Source organism: Lates calcarifer, linkage group LG21, assembly GCF_001640805.2.
Source record: "Lates calcarifer isolate ASB-BC8 linkage group LG21, TLL_Latcal_v3, whole genome shotgun sequence".
NCBI classification, from domain to species: Eukaryota; Metazoa; Chordata; class Actinopteri; family Centropomidae; genus Lates; species Lates calcarifer.
This window is the reverse complement of record NC_066853.1, coordinates 18,915,484-18,938,080: the sequence shown is the minus strand read 5'-3', so window position 1 is coordinate 18,938,080 and position 22,597 is coordinate 18,915,484. Positions and strand designations below refer to the sequence as shown.

Sequence of the window (22,597 nt, the reverse complement as noted above, 5' to 3'; positions counted from 1 at the left end):
AAATCCAAACGATTTGGTCATAAAGAGATAGATGTTCATGAAATCATCATTAATTACTTAAATCATTAATAATTCAGATGTTATTGGAACACAGTGGAAAAACAGGGGAATTTCTCAAAAATCAAAGATAAGATCTGTGGCTTTAACTTTCAGCATTATTTATTTACAGCAGGGACTATACAAACTGCAACCAATATGAAGACAACAAATGCTGAACAGCTGACCTTCACCGCTCTGATAGGGTTTCTAACTTTGCAGTACTATAATATTTCTACTTTACATACATAAGGTCAACATGCAAATCTGTACATGAAACAGACAGTGTCAAGGACAAAAATTCTAACTATTTGTGCTTTCATGAGCATGGATGACGGTGGACATGACTTTTGATGCAACTCCAGCATCACTAATACAAGACACAATCGATGTCAGTGAAACTGTATCAACTCTAAAGGAAAAAGCTATTCATCTCATCTGATGAATAACTCTTCCTGGTTCTTTCAAACAAACTCATTTACCATTAACAGCAACAATACTGTTGGCATAGTTTGTATCAGTGTTATTTACATAATGCTTGCAGCAGAAGAGTTTGTAGATGAAAGGTGTAGGGTGATACAGTTACAGACAGGTAAAAGTTGTAATAAGGGCAGTAACCTTTGAGCAAAAACAAAACTGTATTTACAAAAACAGGGACCAAAATAAAATGATGGCATTTCAGGTAATAATGCATGTGATTTTATCACAAAGAGAAAACTTTTATGTTTTCTGTTATATTAGTGCACAGAAAGCTGCATCTTTCTGTAGCTCAATCTTAATCTCGATATCTTAATATGCAACAACCTCTATTTGCAAAGCTATCTAGTGTTTTAAACGTTTAGGGTACTTAGAAAATCTATAGTACTTCAGTAACTCTGGCAATAAATAGCAACATTGTTTGAACACATAATCCAATTGAATCAAACAGAATTTGGCTTCAGGTTACATCAATAGTTTCTCTCAATGGAACATGAACAGCTACAAAAATAGTGAATCACGGTGTTCATTTAAAAGGGACTCAGTTTCACCTTGCTGCATTTTCAGTCTTTGGTGAACACACACACCTCAACTCATTTCATTCAGATTTTAGCTGCCCTGGGAATCTGCACACACTCGCACTCAACTCTCATTTCCATAACCAGTAAATAACATCTGATGGACAAGAGGCATTTTCAGATATATTACTGCTTGAGGTACTGTCACTGTTGGTACAATATGCTTCTGAATACACAGTATGAGTTTTTGGCTTTTCAAAACAAAAGCAAGTAAAACAAAAATGAGAGTGTATTGTTTTAGAGACTGATTGTGCTTCATCCCATACGGCTGTATGTAGACTAAAAAGTGAAAATGGCCTTTTTCTTATATATTATATATATAGTCATTTTAAAATCCAAAGTGTACATTATATACAAACAATACAGTATACATATTTCACAACTGTAGCTCATCATAGAGAAGAGTAATACCTCTAAAGGCTTAACATTCATTTGGGAAGTAGGCACTTAAAATACATCCACCAAAGTAGCTGATAAATCAATTCACATTAGCAGCTTTTTTTTTTTTTTTTTTTTTTTTACCTTGGCTTGTTAAAACTTGTAAAAAGTGCAATTCCCCTGATGGAGACAACACTGGTGTATCTCTGGTAAATCTCTGCCATGAGGAAATCCCTCATTTAGCTAGAAGACAAATCCACGTAACATCAACCCTTTCACAAAGAGATAGCTTGATAACGAAGTACTGTACCAGGTTATTTATAGCACCATGCTGTGCTTCTCTGAGCTATATAGTTCATGTATAATATAGGCGTAGAGGTGTGCTCTCTACCTTTCCTTGGTAACAAAATGCATCATTTCTACAAAGTTGTACCTTTGAGGCAAACCTACAATCATGAGATGTTTCACAAAAGGCACTCAAGATACAGTGAAATTCTTAGCTGTTTCTGAGGATTATTATTTACTGATTCTTAATTAGTCCAATTAATTACGTGTGAAATAGAAGGATGTGGATTTAAGAACTAATCTTTCATGGGATTTGGACACAGTAGCCGGCACTGTGTCTACTAATGCAGCAAAACGAGTGACAGACATTTACCAAGACATCTGCCAAATGCAGGCAAATTTGCTTTAAAAAAAAAAAAAAGGTGAGCCTCAATTCATTAAAAAGCTTTCATAATTCTTAGTGTCTTCTCTGTAAACAGGACACATATATAAATGTTGAACAATTTCAAGCAAGGAGAGCTGCTGAACACTCAATGCTGAACTGTCAAAAAGTTCCTACAATAAAGAAAATGACTGGGGCTCATCATTGTGATATACTGTGGATTAAAAAAACTAAATAAAGTTTAGCAATTTATTGTACATATTGTACATACTAAAAAAAAAAAAACTCTGTTAAAAATACTTTCCCTTTGGTTGTTATCCACAGCCTCATTTGTGTTTAGTGACATTGATCATATCACAATGCAAAACATTTTAAAAAATACTTTTAAAAAATGTCTTATCTAGAAAATAAAAAGTATTCTGAATAAAATCTCAGTTTCAGACATATGGAGATTCATCTTGTGTTTACTTAGCCTTTATATCTAACTAGCCTTTCGTCTGCCATCAAACAGGCAAATTCGGAAACAACTCAGCGCTCTGAGTGTAGGGGTGCATATAAATCTCCATATGTCTCCTGGCTTTGCAGCTATTTCTGAGAACTTAACACATGTCAATGTTTGATATGCAGAACACAGCCAGAGTAGATTAGTGAACCTCCCGTTTCCTCAGGAATCTTCGTCGTCGTCATCTCCGGTGGCATTTTGCCCGTCATGTAGGAAGGCTTCCTTCTCCGTGGTCATGGGTTCTCCTTTTATTGTGCAGGCTGGTGAGTAGGTGTCAGACCTGGTCAACACTGCCTCTGCACTGTTTCGAATGCCATAGCCAAAGTAGATAATGAAACCTACAAATGGTGTAGAGATATTATGGAAAACATAAATTCCTTGTAACAACACAAAGTACAGTAGAAATACATTGTTGGCCAAAAATCCACAGTACCTAAGACCATCCAGATGGAAAAGCGCAGCCAGGTTCCTCTGTCGAGCTGCATCATCAGGTACACGTTAACAAACATACTAATGATTGGGAGAAAGGGCAGCAGGGGAACCTGTGAGGAGAGAGTGTACATGTTTAATGAGTAACAACATTACAACCTTGGATATAAAGAAAAAAAAATTCAAGCCCCCTATAAATTTAAAGTAATTTCATATTTTCCAGTCAGCCATTTGGTTCCATTCATTACATTACTGCATGAAAATGTTTTAGTGCAGTTCATGGAGTCTTACTGCATTACCATACAGAAATAAAGGTGATGAATTGTTCACCATAATGGCATACTAAATTTAAGAAAGTTTCAGTTTCATGCAATTTGATTTTAATAATGAACTGAACTGAACAGATTGCAGTCAATTCAAAAATTAACCTTGTGTACTTTGCAAATAGTCTGCAATAATGTTAAGTAAACTTACAGTCTAAAAGATGTGCAGTGATTTAGCATGTTAGTCGTAAGGGCAAATTCTCTCCCTTTCATTGTTTGCTCTGTTCCCTGGATTTACCACCACTCACAGCACAGCAGTTAAACTACAATAAATTTGTTTGCTTTTAAGTCTTTGGTAAAGGATCACACTTTTACCTTGAAGGCAAGCTTTGCTTTGCTCTGTGGCTGTCTGCACACAATGAGGGTGAGAATCAGACAAACCACCATGATAACACAAAGGATGGACATTGACCAGGGTGCCAGCCCTCCTTGTACAGCTACAACACTGAAGACACACACCAAAACGCCTGACCGGAGAAATAAAACAGTAAAGAGGGGACATCAGATGATGCGTTATATCAATAACCAGGTGAGTTAGTCAGGCACTTTCATCCAGTTCTCTCTAGGGCTGTGCACGTCTCTCTCACCAAGTATACTGGTGCAAATGTTAACAGCAAAGCCGGACAGCGGGGATGGCTCCGTGTTTGAAGGGAAGAGGAGATTCTTGATGGTGAAGTGATCATCTGGCTGTGGTAACATGTCAGTGTTCCCTCATTATAAGACTCCGTAATCTCAGCTTCGTCCTGAGTGTTGGCCATCTCGTAGGCTGCACTTGGCTGTTCTGGCTGGTACCTTCATGACAAAACCAGACAGAAAGCAGAACTGAACAGACAGAACTCCTAAAACTGCTGTTTTCTATGGTAAATATGCTACAAATGATTGGGATGATTCATTCAGTTTCAACTGTAATCTAGTGTAACATGCATGGAATGCTTAAAATACAAAAAAATGGCCTGACAAATTGTCAGTAGCTGCTGAATTATTATCTTTTAATCATTAAAATTATATTTGACTCTGATAAACATTCAGTTTCTATTCTCAAAGACTCGACGATCTTGTCTTTGAAGACTGCTTTTGATATCACCAAAGCAGCTTAGATCAGTTATCTAGTAACAAATGGAAACTCAAACATTTTTGGACTGACTGGTCTGATTAACTGCTGACTAGGGATTTCCTTCCCAGTGTGAGGATGTACAAATATGGTGTTATTCAGCCTGGTAATCCCCTAGCGGCTGATTAAGCTTAGACTGGATATATACACAGAGAGATGAGGACTACCTGAGGACTAGCACACAGGCAGCAACCAGAGTATAGGCCAGCAAAGTGCCAATGGACATGAGGTCAACCAGGTCCTTCAAGTCAAACAGGAAAGCCATCACAGCTGCGGGACACACAGGAGAAAAATGCACATCAATAAGATGAAAGACTTGAACCCAGCAGGTTTAAATAGCACATTTACAACAGTATAAGGCAGATATTTTTACATTTTATATATTTTTTTAGGGAAATCAATACTTAAAAAAAAAACAACAACAAAAAAATTGCTCCATTTATTTTCAACCCTATGTGATTTTACCACCATCCTCCATCCACAAGGGGGCACTGTTGCCTTTGGCCTCATCTCAGCTACCTACCAGACATAAACCCTGCAACCAAGGTGGAGATGATGGGTGTCTTCCTCTCGCTGACACGTGCCAGAAACGAGAAGAGCAGGCGGTCGCGAGCCATAGCAAAGATAATGCGTGGAAGAGGAAACATGGAGCCAAGGAGACTATGCCAACAATGGAGGGAGGAGGAGGAGGAGGAGGAGGAGGAGGAAGGAGGAGGAGGAGGTGGAGGGGGCAGAGATTTATAACTTGATGAAATATTTGTGAGCTCTGGTTTCTCACACAAGGCCTCAACCGCAGCCATTCTCAGCCTGACATCCTGATAAATGCTGTACTCAGGGTGTTGCAGTGTCAGATTGCTACATGGCGATAACTGAAGAAAAAACATTACGTTTGCAGGACTGTCTTTATGCAGTCTGACCATCTTGGTTTTGGCTGAGCGTTTGTGTTGAGGCCATGCGTGCCGAGAGTCTTGTAGGGCTCCGACAGGAACCCCAACCAGTTAGTGGGTTTAGATCGTGACCTCACCTGCCACAACACCTGATGTTACTGTAGCTGTTAGAGGGGCTTTGGTTCGTGGGCTGATTTTAGCCAAGCATTTGAAGAGCAGGCCATCATCTGCCATGGCCCAGATCACTCTGGGCATTGGGAACATGGAGCCTAGTAAACTAGTATGGGAGAGAGAAAACAGCATGCCGTGCAAGTGAATGCACACAATTAGAGCAGGGAACAAGTGTCTGGATGAAAAAATGATCTGAAAAAACACAGTAATTTCTTTATATATATAATTGCATATGTAACTTTAAATGCTATGTATATACACTGCATGGCCAACACCTGTATATGACATGCATATGTGATATCATCTCATTTATTGTATTATAACAGAGTTAAAGAGCATCAGTCGTGCATACGTGTTTCAAAAAAAAAAATAAAATAAAAAATCACTAAATCACTAATTTCATTCTCAGAGGATCAGCTCCAGAATCTGTTATCCGGTACCCATGAAAAAGTGTTTTTACCACTTTTTTAACGCTACAACTAGTTCAACTTAAGAGCTGAATTAAACAGCGAAAAACTAAAATTCTATACTCAGTGTCCTCGACATGAATTATTCAGTCCTAAAAATGCATGCAGAACAATTACAAGTCCTCTACAACTTCTCATGCTGAGAGGCTGCAGGAGAGCCACTTACCTGGTCGACAAGGCACATAAAGAGCCAATGGCCACTGCATAAGTGGCTCCCTCCCAGCCCACATACTTAAAGGCCACTGGCAGAGGGCTGTTCTTGTCTAGCATGTAGTAAGGCATCATCACAGTGAGGGCTGCGGACACACCGAAGTACGCCACAAAGCAGATCAGGAGCGAGGCCACAATCCCAATAGGGATGGCCCTCTGGGGATTCTTCACTTCTTCTCCTGGGGAGGAAACATAAGATAGAGATGTCAGAGTACTGAGGCTCATCAGTTACATGATTATCAGTTACGTGTAGTTCCTCTCACCTGTGGTGGCAATGCAGTCAAACCCGACAAAGGCATAAAAGCAGGTGGCAGCACCAGAGAGGACTCCAGAAAAGCCAAAAGGCATGAAACCACCTTCACCAAGAGTTTCCTCTGATGGCAAGGAGTCAGACACACTGAAAGTAAAAGGAGGAAAACATTTAATTGTTTGAAACAAACCCCTGGAATATCATTAAGAACGACATTTTGGGGATAAGCTCTTCATTTCACCCACTTAAGGCTGGAGTTGGTGGTGGCGTTGAGGATTTCTTCAGGGTTCAAGCTCCAGTTGTTAAGGTTTCCTTTGACCAAGCCAGAGATGATCACAAACAGCAGCACCAGTACATTGATGCAGGTGAATACTTTATTTACCAAGGCTGACTCCTTCACTCCAAATACAAGCAGTCCTGCAAGCAGTTAAAGAAGACAAGTGGAAAGATGAAACACCTATAATTAAACAAAGAAAGAAAAAATACAAGATTAAACATGAGAGAGATATATCTGAGTTGTTCCTGACCTGTCAGAGTGAGTATGATGAAGACAGCAAATATGTCTGGATATTCTGCCAGGATACCCGGGGCATTCATGGTCATGTAGCGTCTGCAGAATTCCTCAATGTGCCTTCCAATCAGCTCATCAAAGGTTGCACTCCATGCTCGGGCCACACTTGAGGTTCCTGCGCAGAGCAAAGTGTTTATGTAAATGGAACAATATCTGGTGTAAGCAGCCAACTCCTTTCCTTCCTAATTTAAAGTCTCTCACCGATAATATAAGAGAGGATGAGGTTCCAGCCCGTGATGAAGGCCCATAGTTCCCCGACCGTTACATAGCTGTAGAGGTAAGCTGAGCCGGTTTTGGGGACACGGGCCCCGAACTCAGCATAGCACAGACCAGCCAGGACAGAGGCCAGGGCGGCAATGAGGAAGGAGAGGACGATGGCGGGTCCAGAGCTGTCTCGGGCTACGGCGCCAGCAAGCACATAGACGCCAGCGCCCAGAGTGCTGCCCACACCCAGGGCCACCAGGTCAAACGTGTTGAGGCATCGACACAGGCGGGACTCATCCGTGTTGCAGTCCACAACCTTCACCCGCAGGAGCTGCTTCCCGATGCCTTTTAATGTCGCCAGAATCATCCTGGCTGGCACTCAATCAAAAGCTCTACAGCAGATAATTTACCTGTTGACATAACAAGACAGGAATGACAGAGTGTGACTTTACTAAGCCTTTGTAAAGAGACAAAGGAAAAGAACCAAAAAAAACCTGTGGCACTGTTCCAGTTCCATATCAGTGTTTTTCAAAATTTGATTTGATGTTCTAAGAATAATATCTTGGCTGATTAATATGAATAAATCAATGACCACAAAGTTCTGATGTAGAATTTTGTTGTGTTCTTTTTTGCTTTGCTTTTGTCTTTTGTTGTTGTTGGTTTGTTGTTGTTGGGGAAGACACTCCCAAATTCCTCTGCTCGATCGACTTGAATTTTCTGTTCAGTGATGACAGACAGTGTTGTGAGCATTTGGACAGTGTCACATGACAAAAATGAAAATGACAATATTGCTACCGGTGTCCTTTGCAACATGAGTGGCACTAATCCACTGTAATACAAAAGCTTACTGGTCATTATAGTGCCAATGTGACTTCATTCACTTCATTCAGGTGATTGACACAAGGTCTTGCTACAGAGTTACACAACAAGCTGTTTAAAAACTTGCGTCAGGACACGAAGGAAATGACCTTGCTTATTTGGATCAGTCTGAATTCTTTCTGCCAATAGCAGTTTTCTTTAAAAAGTCTATGAACATATTAACGGCATAAAAAGGAGATTTTTTTTTTTTTTAACTTGGAAAAAAAAAAACCACTTTCATGGTAACACATGTAACATACATTTACACTGACATGAAGCTTGGATATGCTAGAAATTGTATGTCTGAATTGTTAGAACATACTATTTCAAATACATTCAGCACATACTAATAGCATGTACCACAATTATACATACTTTTAGCATTCGCTAGACCACATATTAATAGTATTAGTAGCACAGAGTGGACATTTTAACATTTTAGTTTAATAAACTGTAACACTATTAATAATATACTGTACAATGTAGATCCCAAATGCTGCTCACTCTCATTTTATTCCCCATTATATCATCTCTAAAATGGCTCGGACCACGCTCAAAGTTTTGATCGTGTAAAGTCCATCAGCTTCATACTTAATAGTGCTGAATTTGCACACCTGCATGCAAGTTTTATTAGTACTGTATCAACATTTATTCTGAGGTCTAACCCAGCTTCTGATTGGACATGCATTCTACTTTAAAAGTATGATTTGTCAATGCAGGATAGGCTGTTCTCTTATTCAATTGCAGTTATCTGGTATTAAGTTCTATAGTTCCAGATTAGAATAATGGCAGCAATAAAACCCCATTTCTTCGCCTATAGAGGAGACTGTTTGAGATATGAAATGAGTGCAGACTTTTCTTACATCAAATAGAAATATGCAAGATAGCCACAGGAACAATATCTCTTACAGATACTGTAAGTTGAAATAGTGCAGACTTGTTATACTTTAGACCTCACTGTTATTATATGATGAGAAAACACACATAAAGTTTCACTACACCATGATGCTGCCAGTCATTTCATAACTGTGTTATAAATTAAAAATAACATTGTGATATTGCACAAATACTGCTCAGGGCATAATCTTGGCAGTCCACGATTCCAATTTCAAAACCTCTGCTAAAACAGCACAGCAGAGACAGATAGGCTATCGATCTGCCCGACGGTACAGACAAGTACTCACTCTCACAACACAAAACAAAACAGGATCCTCTGTCTTCACTGATGAACTCAGTTACTCTTCTTTCAGCGTATAAATCCACTCAACCACTTTCCGCAGAGCTGTGGACTAATTTCCATTCTTCAGATGAACGAAGCTGAGAGAGACGAGAGACAAGCGCTGGTCTGACACGTGATGCAGACGCCTCTTAGTGTACAAACCATTCAGGTGCCCGGCTCACAAATAGAACAGTGACACATCACATGGCCTCAGTACTCAGACACTCAGAGCAGCTGTGACAAGAGCCATATTCTGGCAGGCTGTATTGATTATCATCAAGTCATGAATACAAGAGGGCTGCAAAACTGTAACCTGATTGTTCTCTTTTATCATTTTAACAGCAGAAATACATTAATTGTGTGCTTTGGGTATATGAAGGTCCAGAGGGGTATTTCTACCACATATCAGGAAGTGTAGATTTGTGTTGTTCTCCTCCTGAAAATGAGAGTCAAGGACTAAATGAGTCACTTGTAGTTTAACTGTATTGCGTTGTCTGTCTGGGTTATGTTGACCTGAACAGTTGGGACCAGACAGTTTATCAGGGCAAAAGTTTGACTGAACCAACTTGTGGAAGCCAAAACAAACCTGGATCGGTAAACTAAAGCGTATCTCTCACATCAGTCAAAAAAAAAAAAAAAAAAAAGCAGAAGTAGGACATGAAAAAGTATGTCCTTTTTATGATGCACAAGGATGAACATTTGTCACATTTGTCATTTGTCAAAAGGGGGGACAACAGCCAGTAGTTCAGGACTCACCACAGACACATATTGTAGCATGTACATGATGTGACACGCGTCGGCTGAGCTAAAAAAAGGAGGGTGGGCAGGAAAGGACCCTGCCCTCTTCTCAGCCAATCACTGAACTCCCCATCTGCTCATGACACACTGCGGCATGTGGGTGAATTTGGAATAGCAGCCAGTCACATGCTCTTCACTCTTTGGCCTGAAGCAAAATACTTTTCCTCCTTCACACGTCTTTTAAGTTGGCTTTGACATTGTTAAAACGCAGGAGGAAGTAAACACGGTCAGAATTCTAAGACCTCAAACACAACTTAACTGTATATAAAACGTATATAGAAAATACATCTGAGGTCAAATTTTAAATTAGCAGGACCTCAATCCACAAGCTAATTGTCTCAGACTAGATAGATGCCTTTTAGACATATGGTATTATAGTATTTTAAAATTTTCTCCATGTAAATGAATGTCAAAGATAATATTACATCCTTAAAATTTAGATACTGGACCTGCATATCTGTGTTGGCAGAATTCAAATGATGCTGCAAATATCACATCCATTATATACAACAGATGGACACCTGCAGAACCACCTGTGTCTGTGTAAACACATTATCTAAAGATTTGAGGAAGCATTTTGACATTTTTCCAACACGAATATGAGAAATGCCGCCGACTGTCTTTGATTAAAATTTTCCCCACTTGACTTTTAAAGAAGACAACAGCAAGCGAGCCAATTTAGAAACAACTGCTCTCCAACTTGGCATGCCAAGGGTATTTCGCAGCACTACAAAAAGCCCACCTGCCCTTGTGGTGTAACGGGGGATGGAGAAAACAAAGTGCCATGTGAGGGCGATCATAAAACAGACAGCTTACACAAGTCAAACAAACTTTCCTTCCCAGGGATTTGGGCCTTAGTGGCACCTCTAGGGCCACAATGACCTTGTGACATTAAAGCTGCGAAGGACAAAAACTTAACAACAGCCATCCATTAGAAAACGACTGACAGCTTCTATTGTTGCCTGAGTTTTGCTGAGATTTTCTTAATCCTCAAAGTGAGTCTTGTATGATCAACACTGCAGTGGTTGACCAAAAAAAGTCAACATCCTGCCTTTTGTTTGTGAAAATGGTCACATTTAAAGATACTAAATGATACAATAACTGTTATTTAGTACTGTATAATCTACAGTTCTTGTCACATACACACACACACAGAACACAGCCAATAATAGTATCATCCATGATGTAGATTGTGAGACGTTGACACCCTGGTTTAAAGCCAGGTGCGCAGTCAAAAACAGTCCCTGTTAGAGCTCAGCTGACATGACCTTGCAGGCTTCTCACTGATTCAGTGTTTACATTCTGTACCTTCCTCATGGTTTGTACTCTCTGATTTCAGATTAGGTTATAAATGTCCGGATGACACCAAAGACAGCACTGATCCCCAAAACTGTTTTTGACAGGCATTTCACAAACTACATATTTACATATGTTAACATAAGTGTGTTAACAGTTCAAGTGTTCCTGATTTGCAGGATCAGTCCTCAGTCTGAGATAAGAATCACTGGCTGGCACTATGCCAGTAACATTTCTCCACAGTGTCACTACACTGGAAAAAAAAAAATCACGTTTATTTGGCCTTATTTGGGTCATACTGCTCATTTGAAATGCACAAATGCTTGTTTGAATTCATTTGCATGTGTTTTAAGAACACTGTTGCAGCCTAATTGGCTAAACATGTTAGGAACATGTAATTTTTAAATGTCTTTTCTAACTTTTCTACAGGCATAATTGTTCATTTCCAAGGTGAACTCAGCTGAAAACATGGAGCATCAAATAAACACTTCTCACTACAAATTTCTAATACACCCACAAGTGCTACTCAGCCCTAAGACTATTTTTAACAGATATGGTTTTTGAAGCCTGACACCAATGTAAATGTGGTTGAAGGTGCTGACAGTCGACCTATTCTAATCACAACCACCACAAGCATAATCTGAAAGAGTGTTAAAGCTAAACCATAACAGAACACTTCCTCGTTAAAGTGAATGCAAGTCAAATGTTTTGGCTGAACAGCAGCTCAGTGTCAAACTCAGCTTGTCAAACTTTTACATCACAGTCAAATATCAGCTGTACAGCTTAAAGGGGATGGGTCAAATGTATGTTTTAAACTGGTTTAGCTGTAAATAATAAAACAACTGTCCTTAATTAAAAAGTGTTTCTTGATTGGTTTCAGGGAATTCTGTGAGCTTCTGGAATGTGTGGGATAAACATTGAAAACTACTGGAGATGAGATTAAAGAAACTGTTAGAAACACATAATAGTAATGTGTGTGGTTTTGTTGTGTTTTTTCAATCTTCACAAGTTTACTGAAGAATTTAAAGAAAAGAAAATACTTTTTTTTTTTCCTTTTTCTAACTGAGCTACAGACAGAGGGACAGCAACACAGCAACTTTGGCAGGCACGCACCTGATTTGACCAACTCAAACTTCTGAAACCTCAAAGTAGCTCTGGCTCATTTTTGCATGTAATAAGGTCTGTTTTGTCCTGCATCTCTTACACTGCAAACACATCAGGAAGGGAATCTGAGGGGATCCTGGCCGGTGTGGACCAGAGGAATGATTACAGAGACCAATAACATTTTCAGTGTACATATGAGCATGTGGGAGCTTTTTAACAATTACCTGTCTCTAAACCACTAAGGAATCAATACATCAACACATAAAATAAAGCTGGCCCCTTTAGCCTGAAATGATCCTCTTAATGTTCAGGTAAAGCTGGGCATGAGGACAATCTCTGATTTTGTGAAACTGATGCTGAACTTATCATTATCATACACAGGGTTTTTACTGAGTCACAGATATCTACAGATGTTTGGAAACATACTAAATTGCATTAATTAAAATTTTTCCCTATATATCTTAATTATGTGCCCACATTAATTAATGGGTAAAATATATCATCAAGCCATATAATAACACTAAAACTGAGCGAGAGGTTTCATTTATTTACACTGGGAGTTCATATGAGTTCACCCGCACCACTTGGTGGGAATGACACTCCTGAAATCCTATAGCGCTATAAAAGGCAATGTTTCCTCTCATGCTCACACTCGGTTATGGTCAAACTATAAACATCCACACAAAACTACTTCGAATTCCCTTCAAACAGTGGATCACAAGTCAAGATTTCCGCGCTGCACTCGTTTATTTTAATGTCTGCTGGTATGAAGCGGAAAGTACAGTAGCTGCTCTCGGATGCCCTCAGGTTATGTTGCATCAGCCGAATGGTTCCTGGTTCCTCTCAGACCATGTGCGCTTCTTCCTTATGGAGTACTGCGGAATACTGCTGAGAAGCATGCACGCTGCCCCCCCTCCCTCTTTTAAAATACATAGCTAAAGCTTTGCAAATTGCTGCATTTGATTAGAAATTAAACTTCAAGAAACTTCAGAGAAAAGCTCTGATTGTTAAACTTTTAACATCTTACCTTCTTTATGAGGACGCCGACTACAAAAAGCTGCTGCTACACTCACTCGCGACTCAACTCCCGACAACAGTCACAGGAAACGCTTTCATCAGCCTGACATTTGTGGCAGATGGTTTGTTGGGTCGGACGCATACACGCGTACGGAGGTGCAGCCCTCACGCAGTGGGGAAGTTCGCCGAACTGTCTGTGGCTCCACCCGATTACAACAACAATATCAGGTTTACTGTCTCATGTTCTGCAGGGACCACCTGCAAACATGAGATGGCGCTCTTTACAAGCAAATGCCCCACCAGCTCCACCTGTGTGTCTCTCCTGGATGGCGATCAGACCCAGCACCATACCCCGTAGTCATGTTTTAATTTAAAAATGTGGCTCTATATCAGTATGCATAATGTTGACACCTTTCCCTGCTGTTCCCCTTTTCCTTTCATTGTTGCATACAAATATTCACATCAATGCAGGAGGATGATTATGGATTGCTTGTGAAGTTGCAAAAGACTCAGTGGGGGAAACAAAAAGCTGTTACGCTCCATTCTTTTTAAGTTTCCTGCTGTGGCTGTGGAGCAGCAGCACCATGTCGTGATCCTCTTATTTCTGCCTGACTCTCGATATATAGGCTCAAAATCTACAGCAGGATTTGGGATTATCAGTATAAGGGGATCCAACAGTCTGCACAGCAACTTCTCAGCAGACATAAAAGGAAGCCACACCAGTCATGACTAAGCTCCATCCAGCCTGGTATGGAGAGATTCCTTCCAGCTAGATCAGTCATTTTTAGGCCTTGCTGAAGCTAACTACGAAGGTTGTTGAGATCAGCTGGGTATTGGCTGCTCCATGATTCCCCTCTTTGCTTTGGCTATAACTACTACATGTATCAAAGCTTGCTAAGACATAATTGGTAGGAGAAGTGCTGTATATGCTGCCTTATCTGACATTTCTAGATTTACGGTTGACTGCCGCTCACCCTGTGGGCCAATTGTGGATCGCCTTGATAAATGGAAGTCAGCGCTCTAAGGTGATTTTGAAGTAATGCGGTTCCTGAGGGACTTAGAGAGGGAAGCACTTCGTAAGAAACACCTGCACACTCTCCCTTCTCCAGATATTGCTGCATTTTGCTCCCTTTTAGATACAGTATCTTTACATTTCTGGTGGATCGTTTCCCCACCTCATGAACTTATCTTAACCACTTTCATAAACAGCCAGACAGCCAGCTGACTCTGGGTTAATGCAGTTTTTACTATAGGCCAGTGTTTCCCTGCTAGCTGGTTCTCAGGAGCTTCTCAGGAGTACTGATGGTTTTCATTCAAGCTGTTTAATGAGAACTGAATAGACATGAGTTACCAGGAGAATGCAGTTAATTACCTTGAACAATAGAAAACAAGAGGCACTTTGGGTCCCAAGGATCTGCATCGGAATCAGTCGCTGCCAGTGCTCCGCATTAGATGGAAAACTGAGTGTAATGACAAAAAAGAATATCAGCACACTGTACTCTCCACTGGGCCTGACAACAGTCCCATCACACTCATTGATCTTCCCTTCTCCCGCGCTGATTGCAGAGCGCTTCACTAAGACTGTCTGATTCAGGAACCAATGATCTTTACAATCATATCAGCCACATCAAAAGTGAAGATTCAAATCAGTTTGACCCAGGACACCAGAGATCTTTCCTTCTCAGGCTTCTGATAATGACATTTAAGGAATACTCTTACATTTTTGGGAAATTGGCTTGTGGGCTGTCTTATCAAGAGTTAGATGATAGGATTGATACCAGTTTCCTCTTCATGCTCTCAATAAAGAGAAACCTTGATCACATGTTTAGCCTTTCTTAATAGCACAAACACTGGAAGCCTCTGCCAAAAGAAAAAGTATACACAAGAGCAATTCCAAAATTGTGCCTCTCATGTATTACCATTATAGTCGAGTCACAGAGCTAAGCATTGCTTTTTTTGACCAGTAAATACCTACTGATATTTAAAAAAAAACATAATCCTCAAAGACCATTTTACCCTTCTAGAAAAAAACTAAACAAAAACAATTCCCATTTCCCAAGTCAAACAAAGATGGTGCATGCTCCATGCTCAATTTGTACATGTGACACTAAATTAGTGATTAAGTCATATTTGTTGTGTTTCCAAAAAGAGATAAGAAATTTTACAAGAAATACAGTCAAATGTCTTCAAATGTCTTCCAAAATGTGTTAAAAATGGTTTTCTATCTCACAGCAGGAGGAAGGGAGGAGGAGTCTTTGAGAACTCTGTTAGTATCTTCAGACTGGGAATTTATTTTTCAGAGAAAAGGGATGCTTAGCTCTGTAACTTGTATATAACAGTAATACATGAGAGGCACAAACATGGGGCTACTCCAAAACTACCTTAGGTATATCTGGTATCCTCTGTATGCTGATTATTTGTCCTTACTTGTTAATTGTCTTATCACTGTAAGTACTTTTGTTGCGCCCATCCTAATATGACACTAAAATTCAAAAACAGATAACCATTAAGGTTCCAAGAATTCATCCCATTTAAATGTCCTTCAAGAAATGAAGTCTTTGACCATGAAGTATTACATAGGAGGCTATAACATTATAGAGGACAGTACCTTACCATCCTAGAAAAAAATACAGCTAGCTGGTCTTACGAGGATCAGGTTCCATACTGTGTGCCCCAGGCGTTCAAATCTGCAGGAGCTGATCGTTGCTGAAAACCACAGGCTACCTCTCTTGGAAAACAATGATGAAAAGTACCTGTGCTGCTCTTGACTGTGCCACATATTCAGGAGTGAAAAGAACAAGCGGTCTTATGTTGTAAGGTGAACTTTATACTCCTCACAATGTAGCATGTAACAATGAGAGCAAATGAAACAACTAACTTCTCTTAGTTACTGGCATTAATAGTCTAATGTGTCCTTAGAGGTGCAAGAAATTGACTCAGCATGGGTTAAAAGACATTTAATTTTCAGAAAAAGGTTGGACAGAATTGCCTTTAGAGAAATTCTCTGAGGGGGACTGCATGCTGTTAAAGCAGGTTTTTCAGGTGCTGGATTGCACTGGTTTTCCCTGCTGTTTGAAAAGTCTAATATCATCCAAAGAAAGGCAAGTCTTCAGGTACCATACACAGTGTGGACTGCTTTTATCATGGCATTCTGTGACACTTGCCACTCAGATCTTCTTGGTTTATGCTAGACTTTAAGGGCTAATACTAAAATAGCAGTCTGTGTTTATCTCCAGGATTATTTAGATTGTTTTCCTACTGTGCAAGTGGATAACATGCCACATGACCTTGCAAACATTTCACTACTCAGTGTAATTAACTTTACATTTCTCATTTCTAAAACGCTTGTCTCGGCCTAAGCGAGCATTTATCTGGAAAGCCACAGTAACGGAATAGAATATCATCACAGGCGTTTTGTATTAGAGCTGCAGCAGTGTGCATGGTAAAATCCCTTCCTGACTTGTGCAGTCTCATGGGTCAGACTCTGAAAACATCCTCTTTGTGCATGTCATAGCCCCACTTCTGACTACAACAATACTGGATTCTCCAGGATCTTCCCTCTAGGCGTTTCTATCCTTGTGAGCTCATAAGAAACACAAAAAGACAAACTGTTACAACACAGAGTGCACTCTGTGCTTTCAGGGTTACTTGTGAAACCCTCTCATGTGCAATATAATATATACTGTATGTCCTGCATATTGCATGGCTGTCATATCTACAGGCATTGCAACTGCACATGAAATAGAACATGTCTTGGCATCTAACACTTTTACTGCAGCTGTTTCAGGTAGGTGTTGATTTAACTCAGTTGTGAGAACATAGTCTGCAGTAGTGTTGCATTATGCTGTAAGGTGTTTCTGTTATTTTGTCCACTGTGTGAACAAATTTACTCAGCCAAACTAAGTAAGCAGTCAAGATATCCAGGAGCTAGTTAATGAATATGTGCAGGGTGTGAACTAGCACCAGAGGGGGAAAAAAAAATCACTTCTGAACATCCCAATAATGCAGCCTCAAAAATTACCACAGAATTGAATCAGCACCTTTGTGAAAAAGCCTTGACAAAAGCTACATTGTGATCTCCCCAAACTGCTTTTCACGGAGCAGCTGTTATTAAGAAGCTGCTTGTATTGATGCCAGTGCACAAAGACACATAATCTTGCGTAAGTAGTGCAAAGTGTGGATGCCTAGGAAATGGAAATTTAAGTATTACAGTCTGATGAGCTGTCTTTCATCCCCCTTACATCATGTTGTGGGGAATCACTGAGGCGCTTGCTCTGTAAAGTCCCGTACCGACATTTCACAACACCCCTGGAAACTGAAACTTTAAGTTCTGGAGTGCAGAGTGCAAGGTGAATAACTTCCTTTGTCATCCAAAACATTTCAGGGCTTTTCTTATTGAAGTCTGGTCCAGTATCCAACTACACACAATTCGCAATATGACAGCAGTTCAAGAAGTTTTAAAGCTGCTCTAAAAGGAAAAATTGAAGCTAGGCTTACACCCTGTATTGTGTTATTCAGCATCACTCACGCGCCTTTGGAAAAACTAGTCGGGTGAATAAACTGAAATTGCACACGATGAGGTCAAAATTAAAATATGACCTGCAAACACAAGTGCAGGTTTGGAATAATTGTTTGTTGTGCACATAAATGACTTAAAAGTAATCCCATCAGGAGTTTTACACCTTGCTAAGGGAAAGAGGTTTGTTTCAAAAAGATTTTTTAAAAAACTGACTCACACAAAATGTTTACTGGCAAAGCTAAAAAAAAAAAGAAAAAAAAAAGACGATTTAATAAAACTGAAAAATGAAATCAAAAACTACATTAGACTTACAAAGCAATATTGTCCAGATAAATCTAACACCATGAAACAATAAAGAATCTGACTGTGAGATAACTATTCCTCTTATAAGATAATTGAGCCTCTTTAATGGATTCAGTTGCAAGTTCATTATCAATTGAGCATCATTTCTCTGTCAAATATTTGATCAAATATAAACCCTGCAGTATCTCTCATGACAGTTATTTAGAAAACAGATGCAAATGTAATATTTGAGGTAACAGAAATCTCTTGGCTACAGGCCACCTCATATGTATGGGGGAACTCTGAAGCATGAAACTGACAGACGGGTGACAATGATTTAGAATTAAGTCTCAGGCTACAGAGACCAAAAAGAAGAGTTTTTGTATCAAGTACTTGGTGACAGAGTGCCATCATAATATACTCTGCAGAATGCTTGAAGCTGCTGCGTTTCCACAAGTGTGCGGCAGGACACAATCAGCAGTCAGTCTGCACGTCCAGTTCATCCACGTTTCTCTTGTGGCTTGACAGACACTGATTTATTATCATTAGTAATAATGAAAGAAATATGCTGCAATAGTTACTGAGTATCAGACATCAGTTTTACTTTTGAGAACAAATGCAGACAATTCATTTTGGCAGTGGCAAAATGACAATGACATTGGGTCAGATGAGGGATGATTAAACACTCCACTTCTTTCTCACAACCTCGTTGCTTGAAATTTATGCAGAGTGATCCTCTCTGTGCTTTTCGAGAGGTGGAGAATAGGCATTTTTGAACGCTTTGGTGTTACACAAAAAGAAATGACACGTTCATGATACTTTTGGCTAAACACAGGAGGATGGTCCTGAATATGAATGTTTTTTTTTTCCTTCGGCTGCAGGGGAGGCAGATCAAAACCTGCCATATGCTACAATACACGGCTTAAATGACTGAGATTCTGCACTAATGCAGTAGGTGTGGATCACAGAATTATAGTATCCGTGGCAGTAAATCAAAGAATTAGCTTTTATCTGGAATGCCCGAAATCAGCTCTTGTTTTACTATAACAGCAATGCTTTGATAAAAACGTGCAGAGAATGCTGAAAATTGTCCAAAAGACATCCATTCATATGGCAACAAGGGACGTTCAGAAGGAGGATGGGAATCAAGAGAACACAAAGGCTGGAGGAAAGATCAGTTATCACAGTCGTTTGCAAAACATAACCGCAAAAAGATGAAAGCTGTCATACGAAAGACCATTTTAATGATATTTTGCCTGAGTGAGTGAGGTTAGCAGTCACAAAACAGTCGCATATCATCAGTGATGTTCCTTGGATCATACATAGTTTAGTTAATCAATAACCTTGTCACATAACAGCTATGGGGAACACAGGATGAGCATTGCAGTTGTTCTTCAAGATTGTTCAATCATCAAGACAAAAGTCACACAAGTCAGAGCTAATTGGAAGAGGCACACATTGTTTTCGGTGTGAATTTAGGCTGTGTCTATGTTTTTCTTTTTTTTATATTTTTTCCGGAAGAATCCCAAGGGAATGCTAAAGTATCTAATGAATATGGTGCACATAAATCATTGCATCTGAAGGTATTCAGGCGTGTGAGTCATACCTGTAAAACTGTCTTCTCCCACACAAATTGATGTGTTGATCATCACTGTCAATTTATTCTAGCAGAGTTTAGCAGTTTTAAAAGTTTAAATTCACGACATAAATGACTTAAATGTGATATACTGTAGGAGAAAACTGTGCATTACTTTAGGCAAAGTGGAAAAAAACTGTAATTCAGCTGAAAATGTTACTTGTGTATTATGCAACACGCTGTGAACAATCCAAATTAGGTGATTGTATCACTGCGTTAGCTGCACATTACTGGCTTAATAACCGGGCCATAAATAACCACATAAATGCTCCCAGTAGCTGCATAAATTCAGACATTACAACACAACTGTTTTAGATACCCATTAAAAGTCTAATAACTCAAAGCAGCTTATTACTTTGTGCAAATTACAAGATTTTTATACATACAATGTCCCACAATGCAAATTAACAAAGATGGATCCTCAAAGATTAAATACTTGGACGTTTTGATTTTCAAGTGCTGGTAATACAATAAATCTCTTTGTGTCTGTGACACAATAATATTATTTGTGTTTAAATAAAAAATTATTAAACCAAGGAAAATGTGATCAAAATAACATTCCAAAATATATTTTTTTTATCTCTCTGAGCTTTTATCATGATTTAATAATTGAATGCTTGCTGTATATTGTTTCCCTCTGTCACAGTTGCTGGTCATGTGTTTCAGATGACACGCCAAATTCAACAGAGCCTATAAATGGCTGCTGGCTAGTGGTGGATGGACTCGGCAGGGTTTGGAGTTTTAGCATCTAGCTGCTGGTTATGTTGGACGCTTCCCAAATGGACCAGTCTGTAGTAAATGGGGTTACACAGCATCTAAGGTTGCAGATGGTGTTTGAAAGCACACAAGCTCACAATCCCCCCCCCCCCCCATTTCGAAAAAGACTTGGACACACAAAAGTGGGTTTGGGTGGCGTGCAAGGTTGACACTTTAAGATGAAGGTGATTGCTAACACTCAGTTGGCGTTGGAATCCATTCTCGATCCTGGTCTCTGTGGAGACAATCATCCTCTAATAACAGTAATCTATCTCCTCGTTGGCCAGGACAATAGCTGTTCTGCAGGGGATGTAGACCTGAGAGAGAAAGAGAAAAAGAGACAAAGGGAGGGAAGAAAGCAGGGAGAAAAGTGAGATGACAATTGAAGATTAACGATGTTAACGTGATCACCAATTTTGGAGATTACTGAATCTCCAGGTTTATCCTGTTTTTTTCTTTTAGAAGCAAGGCGCAGAGGCACTTGGTGGTGCCTTGATGATGATGACGACATGATCTCCTCTTACAATCAAGGTCGACGTGATGGCTAAACAAGTGAAAACAAAGATGAGGAAGAAGAGGATGGGGGGTGTATTTAGAGGGATATTCAGATTTGAATGCAGAGATAGCTCTGCAGAGGAGATGGTGCACATACACCATCAAAGGTATAATCAAAGAGTGACAGAGTTGCAGCTTCATGAAGACGTATGGTGGCACTGGAGTTAGCAGATCTGCAGTGAGGAGAGAGGTCACAACATCTTAAACTTTGCCTGTGAGCTGGTGCTGCAGCATTTCATCTTTAGCTTTGAGCTATAGAGAATGTGCATCCTGGTCTGCAGCAGTGATTTAATCTGTCTCAGATTGATATCATTAACATTCCAATACATTCTGAGCTTGTACAGTCAAGGGAACAGTCCTCAAATGAGCAATCTTGCTAAAGTGGGTGCAAAAAAAATCCTAATTTTCAATTCTGAACTCTCCAATCAATACAATAACTGTGTGTTTCATCATCTCTAAATATTGGCTGTGCATCAGCTGTAAATTTGGGATTCTGTGAAGATACAATCTGCCAGTGGGCATAAGCTGAGCTAAAAGTACCTCCTGAGTTTTAGTGGACTGAAGAAAAAACATGTCAGCAAAAAATAAGCACAAAAAAAAAAAAAAAAAAAAAAGCGAGCGAGCGAGAGAAGGAACAGAGTCTGGAAATGTCAGATTCCTTATATATACAGTACAAAGAAATCTTAGTGAGGGTGTTAGTTTGGAGCGGTGTAGCTAATAAAGTCTTTGATCAATCCTTTTGATATTCACAGTGTCGTTTTGGGGGCAAGGAGCCACTGTGTACCATTAGTCATTTCAGATTTATGCCAAAGGAAAAGCCAAGCAGACATAAATGATGCTATATTTCCCAACAGAAAACTGAAAAAGAGAGCTGAGCTGTAAACAATTCAATCACCCCCTGAACTCTTCTAGCCGCCCCTCTGCATCAGTGAATCTGAGCTCGCTGTGGATGTGTTTCTTTGGCAACAGTTTGTCACCAAGGGAGTCGAGCAGCCCAGTGCTGAAACACTGACACAGACATTGGTGACTAATTAAACAGTCACAGTGGGAGAGTCTCCATGCAGAAGCATCACAGAGAGAGGGAAAGGCAGAATGAATCATCGCACCTGTTTAGACAAAAGCTACCACTGCGCCTAACCTGGAATATGTCAACAGCTTTTATTTCCACCAAACAGATAGCAATAGTGACAAATTCTAAATCAATCTGTGAACAAAAAGCAGCAGATAGTCCCAAGTGTTGGCACAGCAATTAGTGGAAGACGTTCAAATTAACATATTACTCCTCACAACTGGAGG

General features: G+C 39.7%; 2 protein-coding genes across 2 annotated transcripts in view; both read right to left on the bottom strand.

The window, feature by feature from the left end:
• Positions 1-141: 141 nt before the first annotated feature.
• Positions 142-13,765, bottom strand: LOC108876120 (high affinity cationic amino acid transporter 1-like). Its single transcript, XM_018665439.2, is given in 13 exon segments — positions 142-2,976; positions 3,072-3,180; positions 3,706-3,857; positions 3,978-4,091; positions 4,094-4,182; positions 4,669-4,771; positions 5,526-5,665; positions 6,193-6,415; positions 6,500-6,633; positions 6,732-6,903; positions 7,014-7,172; positions 7,259-7,671; positions 13,564-13,765. Coding segments are annotated over 12 exon segments (1,941 nt in total). The 5' UTR covers positions 7,629-7,671; positions 13,564-13,765; the 3' UTR covers positions 142-2,800.
• A 5,811-nt stretch (positions 13,766-19,576) lies between these two features.
• gbe1b (glucan (1,4-alpha-), branching enzyme 1b) overlaps positions 19,577-22,597 on the bottom strand; it is a 76,386-nt gene continuing 73,365 nt past the window's right edge. Inside the window, 1 exon segment of the mRNA XM_018665524.2 lies at positions 19,577-21,063. Within this exon segment, the coding sequence (XP_018521040.1) occupies positions 21,001-21,063 (63 nt within the window). The 3' untranslated portion in view covers positions 19,577-21,000.